Source organism: Sander vitreus, chromosome 22 (genome assembly GCF_031162955.1).
Source record: "Sander vitreus isolate 19-12246 chromosome 22, sanVit1, whole genome shotgun sequence".
In the NCBI taxonomy this organism is placed as follows: domain Eukaryota; kingdom Metazoa; phylum Chordata; class Actinopteri; order Perciformes; family Percidae; genus Sander; species Sander vitreus.
In genome coordinates this window covers 18931926-18953164 of record NC_135876.1, presented here as the reverse complement: position 1 = coordinate 18953164, position 21239 = coordinate 18931926, and the positions used below count along the sequence as shown (strand labels likewise).

Genomic DNA, 21239 nt, shown 5'->3' with positions numbered 1-21239 from the left:
TAATCCACTGGAAGATGCAGCTATTTATGAATGTGTATTGATTTCTAAACAAAGTTAATGAGAACAAACATTGAAAGCAAAGCTATTTATTCAAGTATGACAATCTGTTTCTGAACATAAAAACCCTGCAGTAGCACATGCACTGAGGTCTATGGTGGATGTTTACCTTATAACCCTACTGTAGGTGGTGAATCCACAACATAGTTAAAGGCTGACATTTGGGGCCTTGATTATCACCCTAGTATAATTCTACACCCATTTTTGCGTAGGTGAGATAATGGAAATGGGGGCTTCTTCAGCTCCTGTTTACTAATTTGACACTCCTTCAATTACCAAACTCCCCACTGCAACACCCTAGAGCTGCAGTGATGGTGTAACACAGATGTCTCCAATCAATCTCCAAATGATGGTCCAGTTTGGCCTGCACCAAAATAAAAGAACTTCTGTAGATTTCCACATTAAAATCATCTGTGATGACATGAGAGAACTGATCACCAGTTTCAAAGTCACTCTGCTCCAGTTGCTGACAAGCCATGACAATGTAAACCTGCTTCCTCGTCCCTTCCCTTGAAGCAAACATAAATTTCAACCTCTGGCAAGGCCATATGCTTTGGTTGTACTCCCAAACCTGCTTCTTTGCCCTTGTAAATCCTATGCCAGCCCCTGTTCTTTCAGAAAATCAAATATCAGAGGCTCGTAAAGCAAAACTGTTCAGAAAGGAAGAGAAACATAAAGATGGACGCATCTGTCAGGAAACATCTGCGTTGATGGAAACAGGCGTTCCCTTTTCATTGAGAAGAATTGTGTGGAAGAGCTTTATTCGGAGGAATTCATCCTGAGCCATAACTCTGTCCTTGTCCACACAGCAGACAAAACCCAATGAAGAGTGCAGGAGCTGGGGTGAAAGTGGGTTAGTGAACTGCCGGAGTGTTTTTAACAGGCTGTATAATGGACTGTGGTTGTCTTCACTGAGCATCTGTTGGACCTAATGTTTTATGGCATCATTCTCATTGTGTCTCCAGTGAAGCTGAGCAGAGGCCCAAAGAGTCAAGGCAGAACGAACGTCTGCTTGCTTTATTCCTCTCATATGGAGATCCAAGTTCCAGCTACAAAAGTCATAAATATGATCTGTGTGTGTGTGTGTGTGTGTGTGTGTGTGTGTGTGTGTGTGTGTGTGTGTGTGTGCGTGCGTGCGTGTGTGCTAGATGATGCTGCTTATGGTAAATGAACTGCACTATTACATCATATGATTATACAGTATTCTAGATGTCTTTCCTTACACCTCAGCCTGACATACAATTTTAAATAAAGTTTTGGGTGTTCAAATGCTTGACCACACAATATGAGTTTGTAAAGAAGGATTCACCAATGGACCCACTATAGTCAGGATGATTAAAAGAAGATTGACATTTTGGGTTAAAGGGTGATTATCTTAGCTTAGCATAAAGACTGAAAATGGGGAAACAGAAATGTAAATTGAAGCGTTATTTACGTTACAGAGCATCCTTGGTCGCTGTCCGTTTGTCTGTTATGAACGTTGTCATTACTACCACATTGCATTGTGGGATACTTATGCTGGTATAGTGTCCCGTGTTTTGGATACCATAATATTTCACGGGAAATAGTATGCAGTTCATGTACACGATTTCGGACATACTAATAAATCTCACATACTGTCTCATTGGTCATTAAATAGCATGTTAGTATAGAATTTTGGATGCAGCACAAGACTCCAGTCCAGGCTGTTTCCCCATGTCTTTATGCTAAGCTAAGCTAAGCTAAGCTACGCTAAGCTAACTGTCTCCTGGGTTTAGCTTTATACTGAAGGGACAGACATGAGAGTTGCATCAATCTTCTCATGTAACTTTCGGCAAAGAAGTTAATAAGCATATTTCCCAAAATGTTGACCTATTCTTTTAAGGTTTATGACTACTTTAAACTTCCATGTTCAAAGCCATGTTATTTCATGTTTTGCCTTTTGTTGTCTACTAAGTTAAAGGTGCACTATGAGTTCCTGCATGGTTTCAGCGCGATTTCATTTTTGTCTCAAATCATAGGCATCTCTCCTTGATTCGCTGGCTGCCTGCCCCCTGAATACACTGTGAAAAAGCCCGGTCTCGGGAGACAACACAGGGGTCGTAAACGTCAAAACACTAGGGGCACAGGATAGGCACCAAAATACAACAAAACACTCCAGCCAATCACCGACAAGATGGTTGGGGGAGGGGGTGGGGGTTAGTGACAGTTAGTCAGTTAGTCATGACAGTTACGGAAACATGGGGGGAGGGGCAAGTTTGCTCTGTTTTGTTTTGTATTTACTTGGAACGAACAGAAGTGACCATGCAGGAACTCATAGTGCACCTTTAATACAGTAAAACATAAAGCAAGAAGGGAAAAAAGGAAAATACCATATGTACAACCTAACACTTGCTTCATCTTTACAAACTGGTCACGCAACATTATCAATCATAAACTGTATGACACATAGTAGGACTCAAGTAATGGAATATTTAATGTCTCCATGACGATGCTTTAATCTGTGGTGAGTCCTCCAGCTTGCAACTTTACCATATAAATCTGAGATACACTGTAGGCCTACAGCCCAGACTGTGAGTTACAGCCTTCCGACCCTCTGTGTACATATGTATATTTATATCAGCAAATCAAGAGTCCCATTAGCTTTTATAATAATTGCTTATCATAATTATATGAGTATATAAGAGAATAATTATAATAACAATCATTAACACTTCAACAATTTTAGTCTAGCCAGCTGTACACAAAGCCAGCTGTCATTAAAACAAATAATGATAAAGATAACACCTGCAGGACTGTCATCTGCCAGAAGCACTCGTCCCATCTGCCAGGATGTCAACATTAATGCCGTTATATCTACACACCCATTCATTTCACACGGATGTGAATGAGCAACCACAGGTGCCTCACAATAACATGATTTACAGCTTTAATAAAACTGTCAGGTGTGGATAATAACCATCCCTTGAATGCTCTTGAATCCTTGAATGTCACGAATGTCACTGAGATGTGTTAGAAGCAACTGCTCAGTTCTTTTTGCAACTTTTTGCATTGCAGCACAATGTCTTAGATCTGTCCAATTATGTTTTACATTTTAAATGAGGCCGCGCACAAAATCAGAAGCGGCATCTGGTATTTTACCCTTTCTGGTTAACAAACACATTTTGTTGTTTCCCTTCTGAGAAGGATTGGCGTATCTGATAATGGACTTTGCATGTGTACGTCTTAGCAGCTCTGATGAGTATCGTGAAGCCGAGACTGCAACTACACTTATATACCAGAACTGTAACTTGCATATCTCATTATGAGTGCAGTGCAAACGTAAAAATATCTTGCTGTTTCAAACAACAAAATGCTTCAATAGTTAATATGTGTTTTTTTTTCTCTTGTCAGGCTTGTTTTTGGAGGGTGAAACACTGAATTTCATCTTTAAAATATGACATGTCAGTATACTATTTGTCTCATGTGCAACAAAATACTTAAATAAACAGCATCAGTTTTACAATACTTACAAAATGTATACTATAAATATAGGTCAGAATTCTATGTTCCAGTCAAGGTTAAGCTGCTCAGCAATTCAAAGTTAAGAAGGTTTTTTTTTGATCGAGACGATGCTGCTTAATGAATCATGCAAGATAAATGGCATGCAATATTGCAGTATCAATAAATTCAAATACTTTTTTGCTGAATCGATCAGACAACTCAAGTTACATTTAAGTGGCCTACAATTAAGGCAACAGAAAAGTTAATGTCAGTTACTGCACCTGCTAAAAGTGCAAATGAGGTCATATCTCACAAAGGAAATGGGCTAATGAAATAGACTGTACAGAGGTTATGGGGAAATATGTATGTTGCAAAATACATTCCTTATAAATCAAGCAATAAAGTACAGTTGCAGTCTGCATAAAAGAATTAAAACATCTGCTCTCCACACGTGCTTTTACACATACTTTTAACTGCACCAACAAATCCAGTGCAAAAAACAAATGATCTTTAGGAATATAATCTCTTTAGAATATATTCTTCTGTAGTAGATATTTTCCCAAATGAGCTGCTAAAATGCTGAGAGAGAAAATTAAAATCAAGCACTCATGTAACATTTTTGTTGAGCATACCAATGGGGCACAGTGGGGAGCACAACCCGCTCACGCACCCCCGTGGTGCACGAGGGGCCCTCAAAACCACATGATCCACTAATTGACTTCCAGGGCCATCCTGTGGTACAAGCAAACTAAGCAACCTCCCAGCGCCCGCCCTTTATGGCTTTTCTCTCTTTTTTGTAGCCTATTTGGCTGTCTCTCAAAGGCTGCACCCCAGGCTCCCTGGTGCGCTGTTCAGTGTTTAGGACTGTACAGCATTGCATTCCTTGAAGAGACCCTCTGTGGAAACTCAAGTGAGAGTACTTTATAATTCTAGTGTTTAAAATTTCTATCCATGAAATAGCCTATATCACTGTGCATTTTTTTTCCAGTACAATATGGATCATTTTGAGAAGTTTAGAAATCCCAAAACTTACTAGATGCAATTAAGATATTGAAGTTAACAATTTGGGAAAGTTTGTAGGCTAAATATAGATAGTATATATCAACGACGTTTCACTTCTGGGATTAAGGTGCCGCTGGAATTTCCGCCGGATGTCCCACATTCGGCCTGACGTTCGTCACCTTCCATGACCATTAGCATTTTAAACTCGGTGGATTTATGAAGAGTATGGTTAACTGCTCCTCAGATCTCTGCAGGCTAAATCCAGACAGCTAGCTAGTCTGTCCAATCTGAGTTTTCTGTTGCAATTAAAACAACCTTTGAACATACACATGTTCCACCAAAACAAGTTCCTTTATGCTATTTTGCAGCGGCACCATAGCCGACGCTTAGCCCCGCCCAAAACGATTGTTATTGGTTTAAAGAAATGCCAATAAACCAGAGCACGTTTTTCTCCCATCCCAGAATGCTGTGTGGACTAGCCAGACTTTCCTCTGCAGCGCTATGGAGGAAGGTCTGGCAATGCGAGACTAGGCTAAATATATTAACAGATGGAAACAAAAATGTTGGCTCTGGTTGGAGTGCTCTTGCCAATGAAACCCCTGTCAAGTCATGTCAGCTTTAAAAACCCATGTTGTAATAACCCGTCTGCTGCACGGATGTATAACACAGTTACATTGACGGTCTGCTGGCCTGAAAACTGAAAGTTACACAAGCACACACCCTGGTGGACAACAGACACATTTCAGTGCACGAATCCGAATTGCAGTGCGCCGCCAGCACAACAGAGGGCCCATCAGTGTTTTGATATCATTGAACGTTTGTGGTCAAAATAATTGAAGAAGAAAAGGTTCCTCAGATGAGGAAAATGGCCGACGTTGAGATGGATGTCGCGTCCAGTAGAATGAATAATGGCAACGAACACGTGTAAGTCATTTAATTTAATATAAGACGGTCATGGTAATAAGGTGCAAGTGCCTTACCCACCCGAAATCAAAAGGCAACTGTTGTGTAAGTTATAGCTGCGGAGGTTAACAGAGTAGCAGCTTCACGTTGTTGCCGGGGCTAATGTTCTTAGCCAACTAGCTAATGTTCTTTAGCTCACCTAGCATTAAGTTTCGCTAAACGTGTAGTAAATAGAAGTGCACATCAACAGCAATGTTGTGTATTTACTTCCATAATATGCACCAGTCAGACCACATACAGTCAAACACAGGTATTTTGTCGCATGAAACGATCCTGTAACGTATGTTAGCATAGCTAAAAGCTACCCGATGCCAGTTTCTTTCCTAGGATGGCAAAGGTACACTCCCTCTGATTGGCTAGTACTCGTTCCCTGCTCTGGTTGGGTTGGTTAGATTTAGGCAAGAGGAGTAGGATTGGTCATGCTAAGCTAATCAGAGGCAGCGTACAGGCGGGACGTGCCTTCGCCGTCCTTTGAAAAAAAAAAAAAACGCTCTCCTTAACGTTAACCGATTATGCTAATTGTTGCTAGCGTGGTAGACACAGCAGGTGAATAGGGAACATTTAATCTATAGCTATCACACTTAAACTACCCCAGTATATTACTTACATGAAGAACATCTTTTGGTTGTGTTACACATTTACTTAAATTGTATGTTCAAATATGCGAATGAGGCATTATCTAAAGATAAAATGTAGCTAGTAAAATAAACACCTAGCTAACGTTAAATGTGCATTTTTGATGTTTTTTCAGCCCACTACTCTGAAATAAGACATGTTATGGAAGCAAAAAATGCCCCAAATTGAAAATGTATGCTTTTGCCTGCAAGTTAGTGTCTCCCCTTAAGTTGTCTAAGAACGGTTAGCGTATCCGAGCTAATGAGAGGAAATCGTCTTGGCGGTCGTGCTCCGAGGAAAAGCGGAAAAGTTAAGTGTATGGTGACAAATGAGCATTGTTGCCACACTAATAAACACATTTTTCTCACTAAAGGTTGCAGCAATTATTTTGTTACTGCTCACTGTTTCTGCAGTTTATAGCTAAATTCAGCACATTGCGTAACCATGGTTCATGCTACCTAAACCACTGAGCTAACTTGTGCTTGTAGTGATGTAAAAGCTGCTTCCTGCGCGATTGCATTATCTTTATTCTAAACGTGTTAATGACTATAATGCAAGCAATATATTATTTCACAACATATTTGTACAATGTCTGCCAATTAATGTTTTCATTTATATGATGTTCTCATTTAGAAATACAATGTACATAAAACCACTGCTAACGTTTTTTATTTTATTTAAAGTAGCCTTTCTGCTGAGCACTGTAAGGAACAAAGTCGATTCCACCACAGACCAATAAGTTGGGAGTTTTGATTATGATACCAAAACTCACCAGTTGAAGGAGATGTACAAGATGTATCTCCTCAATGTTTATTACAGCTACAATTTGGGATTATTGTCATTATCAGTTAATGCATTGATTATTGCTTTTTCATTTCATTCTGTATAATGTTTTAGTAGAAAGAAACTATTTATTGTGGATCGGTTATGTCATAGCTGATACCTGATCCGCTTAATAAGACCTGGATTTGCGTTTTTGACCTTTAATCCTATCAGTCACCATATTCTAATTATTTGACTGGTTGTTTAGCACTACTGTGTAATATTGTGTGCTTAATATTTAAGACTGTCCTCTTTTAAACAGGAAGCAGGATCTGGAGAGCCATGAAAAAAGTGGAAATGAGGACAGCGGGGACATGTCTGAGGAGGAAGAAGAGGAGGAAGAGGTAGGGGTGGACAACAACAAGACCTAAATAGCTTCAGTGGTATGATGCCGTGATTCTGATAAAAACATTCTACCTTAAATTAAGTTAAACCTAAGCTTTCTAAATTAGGTTTGTTTCAAACTGTAGTGGCAGTGGTGCTTGTCTGCACTCCGAAAATATTCTGCCCATAAACAACAAATATTGTCAGTCATGTAATGTTTTTGCCGTTTGTCACGTAGCAAGTAACTCACAGTTAATTTATTTGGAGGTTAATTTCGACGCCTTCATCATATTTTGCTTTTCCGTGAAATAACTTCAATTTCTATGGGAGTGAAGAGAGATTTTCAGTTTAACGGTTTTATTTTTAAATGACTAAAACAACACAAACGCGCAAGGACAGATCATGCCCGTGACTTGTCATATAATATACCATATAAAATGAAAGAGAAAAGTTTATAGCTATGGTCACAGCATGTCTAGAAATAAAAAAAAAAAAAAAAAAAATGAGATGATCTTGCACCTGAATGAGTTGTCAAGCTGATATGTTGTCTCGTCCTAGGAGGAGGCAGAGACTAATGGCGAGAAGATAGAAGAAGGGTCCAAACATCACAGCAGCAGTGGTAAACACAAGAGGAAAAAACACAAGCATCGTAGTAAGCACAAAAAACACAAGCATGCCTCTGACGAGGACAAGGACCGCAAACGCAAGCATCGTCACAAACACAGGAAACACAAACGCAAAGAGGGCTCCTCTCCCTCTGCCGCTGCCCTCTTTGCCTCCTCCGGCCACAGAAAAATTGAATCCTCTCCCTCCTCTGGAAATCCAAGTCTGGACGACAGGGCCTTGCTGGAGGACTTGGAGAAACAGAGGGCCATGATCAAAGCTGAGCTGGACAGCCAGTTGATGGAGGGCAAGGTCCAGTCAGGCATGGGCCTGATCCTTCAGGGTTATAACTCTGGATCAGAAGAGGATGGAGAAGCTAGGATCAGAAATGGCGAACAGCGTCAAAGGGTCAGCTCAGGTAAACCCACATCTCCCAGAGGGGGAAAAGGTGGGAAATCTAGACGGGACTCAACAGAGGGCAGTAAGTCCAGCTCCAAGCGTCGTAGTCGGAGTAAGTCTGCGGACAGGCTAGCGCAGGCCAAGGAGTCCAAGCAGGACAAGGTGACCAAAACCACCAAGGACACAGCCGTTAAAGACAGAGGGCGCGGCAGAAGCAGGTCGAAAGACCGAAAGCATTCAGACAGTACTGATAGGTCCAAGGAGAGAACCAGGAAGTCCAACTCCCCCACCACCTGGAAAGGAGAGCAGAAAGGCAGCCGCACTGACAGACGTTCCTCTCCACAGCGTGATGACAGGCCAAACCAGGAGCGAGGGAGCCGACAGTCGAGATCACCTGGAAGAGAACGGCCAAGTCGCTCGGACGCCGAAAGGGACAAACGGCCAGCCAAGTCCCCATCCAAGGACGCTTCGTTGGGGAAAGAGAACCGCTCCCCTCATAGACGAGGGCCTCACAGCCCCATGAGGAAACGCAGTGCTTCCCCTCGCCACAGGGATGCCCACCACCCCCCGGCTAGTGCCTCAGACAGGACATCGAAACCGAGCAACTCTCCATCAAGAACAAGGTCCCCCCCCAGGAGAGCCCGCAGCCGCTCACCAGACGCCAGGAGGAGGGATGTTGACAGGCAGGACTCACCACTGAGGTTGGTGAACAGAGCTGTTATGACTTTTATAACTTCTCATGGTAACATAAGTTGACTGTGACGGATGAGTCTGAGTGAAATGGCACACAAATAAATAATAACCTGACTAAGTCTAAAAGATGTACAGGGGACAAATATTTGACAGTTCATGTATGAAACGTGGAACTTACTGGCCTTGTGAAAAGGCATCAGAGTCGATGTCATCACTTTTCAAGTTTTTAATATAAAAAATTTAAAAACAGAAATACCCATCTTTGAGGCGACCTCTAGCTCACCCAGTAAGAGCGTGCGCCCCATGTAGGCTGAGTCCTTTGCAGCGGCCTGGGTTCGAGTCCGACCTGTGGCCCTTTGCTGCGTGTCATCTCCCGTCTCTCTCCCACCTTTCCTATCTATCCACTGTCACTATCAAATACAGGGAAAAACCCCCCGAAAAAATCTTCTTTTAAAAAAAAAGAAGAAGAAACACATCTTTGGTAGCTGCCACTGATGGTTCTTCGTCACAGTAACCTTTTTTTAGTTTAAATGACTAGAATGTCCGGTTCAGCTTGTCTGTCCACTCCCCTGATGTTTCTACAGGAAGCGCCCCCGGCCAGATGCAGGGCCAGGTAGAGATCGGTCACGAGAGAACAGTCCCCGGCCAGCCGCTCGCCGCCGGATGAGTCGCTCGCCTCTAAGAAGACGGTCCCTGTCACCACGACGACGCTCCCGCTCTTCGCCCCACAGACGGAGCAGGTCTCCACTGGGACACAGGTGATGGCACTTTTTTACTCAACTTTCATTCAGGTTTGGACATTTGTCTCGACTTAAATTCTATGTTGGCAACTTGCAGTAGACCTTTTTATCAGGGTGCATGATTCACGAGGTAAAGAACTATCCCTCTTTGACATCTCTGCCTCGCAGGTCTGGGGAGAGAGACAGGTATGGTAGGCTCCGACAGTACCGACGCTCAATGTCCCGCGATCGGGACAGGAGAAGACGACGCAGCAGAGATGAGGACAAGTTCAAGGGCAGCCTATCAGAGGGCATGAAAGTCGACAAGGAATCCTCCGAGGAAGAAGTGTGAGTAGAAGAAAATATTAGCCCATCTGTTTTCCTGCAGGTCGTACATTAGAGGCAAACCATAAGCATCAACTATACATAGAGCAGCGGTTTTAATATTGCTTTACAAATTATATCAAGGCAACATGCACTTCTTTATTTCAAATACCAGGCAAAATTAAAGAAAATAGAAACGGTAATACGTAGATAGATATATATAAAAAATTAGTGGCCCAAAGAAAAGATCTGTAAAAGGTTTTAGAAATGGATTGTGATTGGCAATGAGTCAGCCAGCCTGTAGCTGATATGTTGCCTCAGAATTCACACACATTGGCCATAATAAGGAAATTGTGCATATCCATACTTCTTAAAACCTTGTTTGTGTTTGCAGGTTAGAGGACTTTGATGGAGAGGAGGTAGATGAAGAGGCTCTCATTGAACAGCGCCGCCAGCAGCGCTTGGCCATTGTCCAGGTCTGTTTACACTTCTGCCTATCCAAACCTGCTGTTTAATTAGTTTCCATATTGGTCTAATTTTGGTGAAGAAGCTATAAGTTATGCTCATTAGTGGTCTACTGTCTACCTGGAAACACGTACAATAACTAATGTACATGACTTACTATGTTTGAGGTGTATTCTTATGGTCACTCTATTCCTGCCATTGTACAGAAATATAAGGTTGTGAGTGACGACACCAACATGGTGTCAGAGCCCAGCAGCCCTCAGAGCAGCACACGCAGTCGTTCACCCTCACCTGATGACATCTTGGAGCGAGTAGCGGCGGATGTCAAGGAGTATGAACGCGAGAACCTCAACACCTTTGAGGCCAGCATCAAAGCCAAGCACAACCTCATCTCCCAGGAGAAAGACGGTAATGTCTTGTTCAAAATGCTCATATCTGTTGGCATACAAGGCCAACTGAATGAACAACACGGTCAGGTGTGTGCACTCCGTGTCAATATGCAATTCATTTCTCTAAAAAAAATTTGTGGAGGCTTGTGGAATACTGTGGCAATAATATCTCCGATATATGCACAGGAATTTCTGTGTAAGTTGGCACGCACATCATTTATTGTCCTGAACACTTTTTCATGTGGTGAATGTTGTTTCTCTCACCATTACCCATCAGTGCTTTTTCCTCCACATTTGCTGGCCAGAAGTATGATCACACTAGTTGCCAAGAGGACACCACTCACGTATGGCTTGAAATCTTCATTAAAATGGGAAGAGGAATAGGTGAAGCACAGACGTAGCTCCATATATGCTATCTGTGGCAGAATGTGGTTAGCGTGACCCAGATAACTACAGAATATTGCCCTCTATCCTCCCTTTCAGACTCACCCATCACTTAAACCTTTGAAATGTAGTATGTGGAAAAGAGACGTGGGTCACTGCATCTGCTCCTATGCATCACTGAAGAGCACAATCTTCTGTGAACATGGAGGAGATCAGAACCTCCATCAAGAATAGCAATCACTTTTTTTTTCTTTGATTTTTATAGGAAGCTAAATGCAATTTCTTTGGTGTTCTGACAAAGCAGTTAACCCCAGTTTAATCATGGTCAGTTTATTTCAGATATGGAGGAAGTCCAAAATACCAAGGTGAAAGCTGATTGATGGCATTTTTGCACTGCCTTTTAAAATAATTGAACTATAAAAGTGCATTAATATTTCCACTTCCCTGCCGTTTTTGTGGCCACACTGTGACGACAGACTGCCAGTCTATACAAATCTAAAATGGCATTTGGTTGCTGTGGGCAATGCAGAGTTGTGTGATGCAGGGATTTTAATTTTGCTTCTTTCTGTCATGTGTTCATTCAGTTGCTGGCTTGTAATCCAATACCTGGGTGTCTCTGCCACCTGCAGCATGTTTTGATCTCTGCAGAGTATGTGAATCAAACACGTTCCAGATATTCTGTTTTACAACGTGGTGGATGACTAAAAACTCATCCTGTGCTGTTTTATTGTTTTTATTCATTTCAGGAGCAAACCCAAAGAAGCCTTCAGCCCCCGACATGTTTACAGAGTCGGATGACATGTTTGCTGCCGACTTCGATGTGAGTATTTGCTGGTGGGATTTAGGAAGAACAAATGTCAAATGTTTCAGCATATCTGAGCATCCGCTGCATTTTAGTATCTGTTATTTCCACTGGCTTTTCCTGAAGTTTCAGCAGGGAATGAGATGATGATGATAATAATAATAGGAAACACTTTTAAGACTCGCAGCTACTGTCATGAGCCACTGGCCTTGGTTTTATGTCGTTTGGGCAGAGTGCCAGGATGAGAGCAGCAGGAGTAGGGAAGGACTTCAAGGAGAACCCCAACCTCAGGGACAACTGGACTGATGCTGAGGGTTACTACCGTAAGTGCTGCCTTCCTAATCCTTTTATTTTCTCAGACAGATGTTGTCTAGAGGCAAGCCTGTGATGTGGACTGTGTCAGTGGAAGTGCTCATCAATGTTTGCTTTATGGACTGGAAATTAGGGCTGGGCGATATGGTCAAAATCTTCTATCCTGATGTAGGGCATTTCATATCTCGATAACAATATATATCACGATATAGCATGTTTTCTGGTAATTTCATAAATGAATAGTCTATATGAAATAACCACACAAAGCCTATATTGTATACTCCTGAATTTATACTAATAGTGCAAAATGAGCATTCCATTGGAAGGATCAGAACATAAATCTAAATGATGTAAATATAACTGTAACACAGTTCGGCCGCTGTTTTTTTGGCAGTGCGATAGAAACAATACAGGACAATACATACAATAGACATTTTAATATTGTTTTGACGATGTATATCGCCCAGCCCTAATGGAAATGTACCATTACAGCTTAATATAAGCAGTGTCCTTTGTCCGGTCTTGTCTTATCCAATTAGTTGGTTACAGTGCTTAATCACACACAGCTACGTGTGCCTTTGGAGTAACAGCCTGTCTGCTATTAACAATTTTGTGTGGATTGTGTTATAATTTAGGGGTGAACATTGGGGAGACACTAGACAAGCGCTATGATGTTTATGGCTACACTGGCCAGGGTGTGTTCAGCAACGTGATCAGAGCCAGGGACACTGCCAGGGCCGGCCAGGAGGTGGCAGTCAAGATCATCCGAAACAATGAGCTCATGTGAGTCGTACCTCTTCTTTTATATATATATATAATGACAAATGACTAAAAACATTTTTCCGTAAATGTCAAAAATGTATATCCACACAAGTATAGATAGACACAATCCTATGGATGTTTGATTGAATTTGCGTTGATGAACAGCATGTATGATTCTTTTGGTCAACAGGCAGAAGACCGGGTTGAAAGAGTTAGAATTCCTCAAGAAGCTGAATGATGCTGATCCTGATGACAAGTTCCACTGCCTTCGCCTCTTCAGGCACTTCTATCACAAGCAGCATCTTTGTCTGGTCTTTGAGCCTCTCAGGTACTGGAAAATAGAACACTACTCATTTCTTCTCACGGTTTGAGATCCACTGCTGTTTGTAGCATTAATGTGATGGCCTCGCTTCCTAATTATCGCTGTATTCTCGTCTATAGTATGAATTTGCGTGAGGTGTTGAAAAAATACGGTAAAGACGTTGGGCTCCACATCAAGGCTGTGCGTTCCTACAGTCAGCAGCTCTTCTTGGCCCTTAAGCTGCTCAAACGATGCAACATACTCCATGCTGACATCAAGCCAGACAATATCCTGGTATGCAGTATGCACCCAATCTTAAAATCAAGTTAATTCAGGTAATAGAATATTACCTTAATATTAATAATCAGTTTTGTCCTTAAAAAGGTGAATGAGTCAAAGACCATTTTGAAGCTGTGTGACTTTGGTTCTGCATCCCATGTCGCTGACAACGACATCACACCATACCTGGTCAGCAGATTCTACAGAGCTCCAGAAATCAGTGAGTTGCATCGTTTGTCTAAATCCCTAATCTAACCATTAGTTGCATTCAAAACAGGACCTTGCTCACAATTTCTTTCTGCCTCAGTCATAGGAAAGCCGTACGACTATGGGATTGACATGTGGTCTGTTGGCTGCACTTTATATGAGCTGTACACTGGCAAAATCCTGTTTCCTGGATCTTCCAACAATCATATGATCAAACTAGCTATGGACCTCAAGGGCAAGATGCCCAACAAGGTAAAATTGCATCATCAAATTTCAGTTATAGTTTCCCTTTCCAAGAAAGAAGTGAGACGTGTTGCTGTTCTGTGCAGTGTTCAAGAAGTTATGGCTGTTGCAATATTGTGGTTTTCTTTCCTCAGATGATCCGTAAAGGCTCGTTCAAAGACCAGCACTTCGATCAGAATTTAAACTTCCTGTACATTGAAGTAGACAAAGTGACAGAAAGGGTAACGTGTTCCCTATTTCTTCCACAGCACATTTTCACATAATGAAAGTGATTTTTAATAACGAACATGAAATGTTATTTTATTGGCTGTTCAGATCTTACCATCAGCATTTGCCACATACTGAAAAGTAGTTTTAATGATTCCTCTAAACATATCCTGTCGTTTCTGCACCATCAGGAGAAGGTGACGGTGATGAGCACCATCAACCCCACCAAAGACCTGCTGACTGACATGATAGGAGGCCAGCGACTGCCTGAGGACCAGAGGAAGAAAGTGATGCAGCTGAAGGACCTGCTGGATGGCACTCTGATGCTGGACCCAGCCAAACGCATCAGCATCAACCAGGCCCTGCAGCATCCCTTTATCCAGGAGAAGATCTGACACCCTGAACGCCACACACTCCCAGAGCAGACAAAGAACCAACCACTAAACCAGCTCTGACAGGAACTCTGCAGTGAGGCAGCCAACCCACCGACAGGATTTTTTTAAGTTCTTCCTCAACTTTATTTTGTTTATGGATACATAATTGTGTTTTATTGTAAATAGATCATTGAAATGGTAGCCATTCTTGAAGACATTGATTTTGCGATTCATCATTGTAAACTTCCCCTCATACCTGGCAATGCAGTTATGGACTATTTTGTTGTTTTGTTTGTTTTTTTAAATTTAACTGGCATTGGAGTGACAGATGTTTAAGAGAAAGATATAATTCCTGTAAATACTGTATGTCGATTGCATTAACAATCTCAAGCAGCGGAAGGTTGAGTTTTGTTGTAGTTGCAGATGACTAAATACATCAGTTTTTTTTTTTTTTTTTTAACCACAATTGTCATTGTGGGGCAATGCATGCTTTTGAATGTGCACCCTTTGTGCTCTAGATTTCTGTGGTGCAGGCCTGTGTAAATGCTCTGTATGTACATCAGTGTCCCACATGTGACGGCAACCCCCCCACCCCTAACCAAGGCTTCAGGCCTTGACATCTGAGCAGAAGAAATAGATGCATATTCTGTACTCCTTGAACAGGATTTTTTTTTTTTTCTTTTTTTTTTTTCAAAGCAGGTAGTCATTGTTTTCTGTTGCTGGACATTTCCATGTTTTTTACCTTCCTCCCCCTCCAGCACTCTGGCTAGGTCCTGGCTCTTAAGGCTTTCACACTCAAGTGCCTCCTGTATGAGCCTAGTGTGTTAAAACACCCAACAATGCGGGCCTATTGAAGCCACACCTGTGACCCTCCTCTCCCATTGTTGTGTATATAGTCCATAGTTACTGTCATTTCATGTGTGATTAATTTGTTTGTTTTTTCCATCAAGTGGTAAAAAACTATTTGTGATTTCAATAAAGAATAGTTGTGGAAACGCTGCTGAAAGTATGAGACAACTTTTAGTAATAAAATGTTTCCTATTGTATACAAACCCCCTTTCTTCATTTAATCCCTGACATGTTGGCATGATGAATGGCCTGATGTGCTGTACATCCTGCTGTAAAATTGTTGAAAGTGTTGGTTAGATTTCCAGATTTCAAAACTGGATGTTAGTTGTCAAAAGTGGACTATTTTATGCTTGTACCCAACTAAGTGCAGTCTAAAGAAGGCACGGAAGTAAAATGGGGTATTGCTGCAGCCTCAGGGCATCAAAGTAAAAACGGTCCATTTTTTAATCCAGTTGGTACAATTTACCTGCCTGATATCAGACAGAATTGTCAAATCGTTGCACTCGGTGGAGTGGGCGGATTCAAAGGTCTGGACCCAGGCAAACAATTTACAGCTCTCATGCTCCATCTCTGCAGTGGAAAGTCTAACGGTGCCCTTCATTTCTGTTGAATGATTGCACTTGTGTTGAGCTGCTAAAAAGCATAATGGAAAGTTCTCCGTCTGGAAAGTTAGGGAAAAGATGCAGTTGCAGATGCTTGTATGAAAAACACTAAAAGAACTTCTGACATGAGCTGATGGGCTGTCAGTCTGTAAATACATGTGGGCTACAGTGGTATAACCACTGGTAAAGAAGTCAGTGTGAAAGGGATACCAACACCTACTGGCTTTAATCTTAAATCAGACGTGAGAGCATGACTGTTATGTGTAACCAAACAATTTTTTTACAATCATGCTATGAAATTCAAACACTGCATAGCTCACACCTTACGATGCAGTTGTAATTTCTTGAAATGATCAGAAGAGGGCATCGGAAGCCCTGGATATTCTCCAGGAATTAAGTCACTGATGGTGACTGGTCTTGGAACTTAAATTTTTTATGACAGGAATATATCCCCAAACAAAATGTAAACATTACATTGTTACATTGAGCTGAATATTTATTTACTGTATTTTTATCAAGTGGCATAACATGTTTTCTTTTGGATGTGGTTTGATGAGTTTGATTTATAGTAATATAAGGTGTGTGTTGTCTCCATACAAACATAACTCAAACCAAGTTTCATATATTATCAAAACCAGCATGTTATAAAGAAGAAAAGAGACTTAAAATATAATTTCTTTTTAATGTCTTTTTTTCATTTTTATTAAAACCATACAAACATTTGTAGTCAGTTATAAAAGAGCAAAGTGGCTCTTCTGGCGGAGCGGCAGTGCTGGGCACTTGAAGCTCTGCTCTGAGCCAGATCTGTCTGGCCTTTACCCAGGGCCTGGGAATCCCTGCTTTCAAAGTCAATTCTTTATTGGCCCCAGGATACTCCCCATTTCCTCTGCTAAACCTAATGAAAGAGTATTGTATTTACACATTATATATAAAAGAGCACAACAAATGTGGGAAAAAAAAAAAAGTAGAATGCATTTCGCAAATCTTAACCTTTCTGATAGTCAGACTTTTATTATATAAATGTTCTATCATTTTATCTTTTTTTAGGTCTCACAAGACACTTTACATGTTTATTTTTATTTATTTTTCATTCACAATGGAAGATTGGCAGTGATCTTTCTCTTTACCGACAGGACGTATAAGGCACATACCTCAATGTAATTTCCTTCTCTCAAAGGAAATTATTTCTACTTCTTTGAAGAAAAAAATACCCCATCAATGCACAGCTACAAAAATGACAAAAAAATACAAAAGGACAGTAAAACAATTTGTACCTCATTGCTTTGACGTTGGATAAAAGGTAAACTACTCAATATTCTGTGTTCAGTCACATCAGGCTGCAAGGCAATACTAACACTGTTGACTAAGTCATTGCAATACTTGACGGCAATACACATTCTGAATTTAAGAGCCTTGGAGAAAACCATACAGATGATTTCCTATAAAACAAAACACATCACTTTACAGCATGTATCATCATGAGAGGGAAATTCATGTGCTGTGGACCACTGTTGGTCATTAATTATGTTAATTATGTTAGCATACATAAAGCACCAATTGGGACCTTTGATCATCAAGAATAAAAGAATGTCCGTTTTGATATCAGCTCCGAACAACCGTGCAATCCAACGTCAATAATCAGATTATCACAAACAGAATATAAAAAAAACTGTTATATACACTTGTGAGTACCTTACCAGACTAACTAAATCAAGCCATTTAGATATCAAGGAGACGACTATCTACGGTGCCTTGAAGACTTGAATGTGTTCGATACCATACCGCAGTTACTCTTGACAAAAACACCACTTGGTAAAACTTGTTAGAAGCACTGAAACATTTACAGATTCACAAAAGTAACATACAAAACAAAATGACAACAAATGTAAATACACCACTTATTCAAACCTATGCTATATAAAGTTATCATCAGGGCCTGTTAAATTAATGACCCATGTCTGACCTGCTGCGGCTTCGTACTTGGGGGATCAGAACGGTAGATACTTGGCACACGGGCTAGTCTATGCACTTGTATGGACAGTGTTCATGTTTAACCTTGAATACATGCATTTTTACTGACAGTGTGTACAGCAAAAACAGTGACAATACACAGAATACTGTTTTAAAGAAGTGATGGTTTGCTCACCATCACATAGAAATACAAAGAGAAGAGCTTCCAAAAAATAGCCTACATTCCAGAAAAGGAATACAACTATTTATCTATACATACTTTTGACACATCCCATTTCTGTGTGGGATGACATTTTTACAAAATAAATGGGTTTGGCAACTGCCTGTTCCAGTACATAATAAAGTTCTCATAATTGCCACTTTGGTCTTAAAATCTTCACATACACCAGAGTTTTTCTCTTCCTTTTTTTCCATTTTTTCCTAAGGGAGGAGAAAGCAGAGAGAGAGAGAGAGAGAGAGAGAGAGAGAGAGAGAGAGAGAGAGAGAGAGAGAGCAGCTACTGCATGATAGCCAGGAACTTGCTCTCCTCAGCCAGTGTGGTAAGTAGAGAACTCATGTCTCCGATCGCCATGTTGTTTAGGCCGGGGGCCACACTGTGGAAGGTCGCGGATGCTCGAGGGGTGGTCAGGCGTGATGAGGTCCTGGACAGTCCCTGGAAGATGGAGGGACTCAACACCCCTGAGACCAAGCTACCCTGGTCATAGCCATCCTCCAGCATGACACCAAAGTCCAGACTTACCCCCTCATCTAATATACCAGGCACATTGCCATCCACTGTGCTGGTCACCTGGTCTGCACCAGGGGAGAGAAGGCTAGCCGAGTTCCCGCTGCCACCGCCTTGTCCCACAGACTCCGCCATGGAGTCCAGCAAACACTGGTCCTCCAGGACAGGGAACGAGGAGGCCTTGAGATCCGCCGGTTCGTACGAGAGGCAGTCGCCAAAGCCCTGCTCTAAGTATCCATGGTCTGTGGCCTCCAGTTTTAGCACAGATACCTGATGTGCAAGGGAACAGTGGTCCCCACTTCTCTGAAGTTGTTGCTGCTGGTTAAGACGAGCCTGGATTTCACCGGAGTTCTCGGGATTGAGGTACTGCTGGGCCCTGACACAGCTCCTGTAACTGTTGTTCGGTGGGCGAGGGACATGGACTTGCCGGTTGTGATGAAGTGCAGTTCCCTGGGAGAGGCTGGGGAGGTTGTCCATGGAGGCCCTGCTAAGGATTAGGTTGTTCCCGATCTGGCAAGAGGTGCTACTGTTGTGGTTCTGCTCGAAGTGGCTCTGCTTTTGAGGTCCATTGGAGGCCTGCTGTTTGAAGGCCTGCGGAAGATGCCCTTCGATGATCTGGAAGAAGTTAGGCCTTCCAAAGGTGTTTGTAGAGTTGTGAGCAGTAACTCTCATCTCCATGCAGGAGTTAGGAGATGTCTCTAGCTTCACACCAGGGTTGACACAGCAAGCACTTTGAGACTCATTAGCCTGGGCACAACTGTTCTGGAAATCAGAGGGCACTTGCTGCTGAACCACCATGTTTCCAAACCTGCCAAAAGGCGCAGATACGGGTCCATGTTCTGTGCCCGACCACCTTCCACACTGTGTCTGGTGGTTTGGTTCCCTCTGAGGAGACCTGTCAGCACTCCCTGAGCTCACTTCATTCCACTGGATGGGAAGCTTACTAGGGCCCGTCCGCTCTGCTGTCTGCTGCGGCTGGATAGTTTGGGGCCCAGGGAATGCCATATTCAACCCTGAAGTCTGGATCTGTTCTATCTCCTCCATAGATGGATGGGAGGTGTCTCTCTGGTTAGAAGCTATTTGGTCCTCAATGTGCATGTAGGAGCCACCATCCACCTGAACCTGGGAGTGGAGATACTGCACCAGGTCATCTGGTAGTATATCCTCATCCTCAAGCAACAGACCAGCCTCCCCGTCATCCTCCATGGCCAGGGCTTCTAAGGCTGCATGTTCTGCGATGCTAGGAGTGTACGGTGAGTGCTGTAGGCCTCTCTGCAGGTTGCCCTCTGAGCGTGTGTAGTTCTGTAGGCTAAAGCTGCGAGTTTCAGGTGTAGAATAATGAGACAGAGGTGGGAGAGGGTGGAGGTTGTTAAGGCTGTTGAAACGTTGCACTGGGGGCAGACCGCAAATATCCCGAGCCTGCGTCCGCACTGGGTCACTGGCCCTCCGGTTCCCGTTCAGTGGCCCCTCGCCAGGATAGAGGACCCTCCTCCTGTGACCTGCATGTCCCATGTACCCATTGGTGTACCCGTTGGTGCCATCACTGCAGCAATGTGGCCTGACTAGAGGCGGCAAAGAGTGGTTGCTACCACCCTCATCCATCATGGCCATGCGAGTCTTCAAGCTCATGCGCTCCATGTTGGGAAGAGGCGTGGGAGGTGGGCCGCCAGTTGCTGCTGCATACTTGGCTTTCAGGTGGTAGTGCTGTGCTGGGGTTAAAGTAAGCATCCCCCGTGATCCCCCTCCTCCCCCCATACCTACTCCTCCTACACCTCCACAGCCCCCACCAGAGAGTATCCCTCCACCCCCTCCTCCTGTCCCACCTCCATAGTGGCTTGCCTCACTGGACCGGCGGGAGGCATCAGTGGAGATGGGGTCGTAAGAGTCAGTGGAGCTAAGGTTGTGGAGGCGGCGGTGGTGGCCGGCTGCCATCGTACCCTCACTCTGGGAAGCCTGGCTAGAGCGTCGACTGGAGAAGCAGGGGGAGATGCCTGAGGAGCGCCGACTGCTGCTCAGGTAGGCTGAACTGGTGGCGCTACCACTGCTGTCACGCCGGTCTCTGAGCAAATTGAGCACTGTTAGCTCTGTGCTGCTCAGCTCAGCATGAACAGGTGGCTGAGGAGCAGACACCCCCCACTGCCTGCCCAGACAGGATCCTGGGGAGAAACACAGACAGAGAAAAAGGAATGAGAACAGTTTGGACAGTAAACAAGGATATTAAGTGGTGGAAGGGAGATTACAGGAGGATGACAGAGAAAAAGCCAAATTATTTAAGTGCAAGTGCGGAGAGATCCCTCAAACAGATGTTGCCATCGACAACAGGCAGCACTTGGCCATGAAACACTGTTACATGCTATTTTCTCTGATATGATATAAGGCTTGATA

At 42.8% G+C, this 21239-nt stretch overlaps 2 protein-coding genes across 2 annotated transcripts in view; one reads left to right on the top strand and one right to left on the bottom strand.

The window, feature by feature from the left end:
- The first annotated feature begins 5365 nt into the window (after positions 1-5365).
- Positions 5366-15707, top strand: prpf4bb (pre-mRNA processing factor 4Bb). The gene is made up of 16 exons (XM_078280477.1): positions 5366-5445; positions 7184-7265; positions 7804-8948; positions 9525-9698; positions 9849-10007; positions 10378-10459; positions 10655-10856; positions 11968-12041; positions 12256-12346; positions 12971-13118; positions 13288-13425; positions 13539-13692; positions 13783-13897; positions 13985-14136; positions 14262-14348; positions 14526-15707. The coding sequence occupies exons 1-16, from the start codon at positions 5378-5380 to the stop codon at positions 14727-14729; spliced, it is 3075 nt and encodes a 1024-aa protein (XP_078136603.1). The 5' UTR covers positions 5366-5377; the 3' UTR covers positions 14730-15707.
- Positions 15708-16821: 1114 nt separating this feature from the next.
- The window catches only part of gli3 (GLI family zinc finger 3), a 94614-nt gene continuing 90196 nt past the window's right edge, over positions 16822-21239 (bottom strand). Inside the window, exon 15 of the mRNA XM_078280310.1 lies at positions 16822-21010. Within this exon, the coding sequence (XP_078136436.1) occupies positions 18627-21010 (2384 nt within the window). The 3' untranslated portion in view covers positions 16822-18626. The remainder of the gene's footprint in view (positions 21011-21239) is intronic.

Coding starts and splice junctions, on each gene's coding strand:
- prpf4bb (XM_078280477.1), top strand. CDS start 5,378: ATGAGGAAAATGGCCGACGTTGAGATGGATGTCGCGTCCAGTAGAATG. Junction 10,857..11,967: donor CATCTCCCAGGAGAAAGACG/GTAATGTCTTGT, acceptor TATTCATTTCAG/GAGCAAACCCAAAGAAGCCT. Junction 13,119..13,287: donor ATCCGAAACAATGAGCTCAT/GTGAGTCGTACC, acceptor TTTGGTCAACAG/GCAGAAGACCGGGTTGAAAG.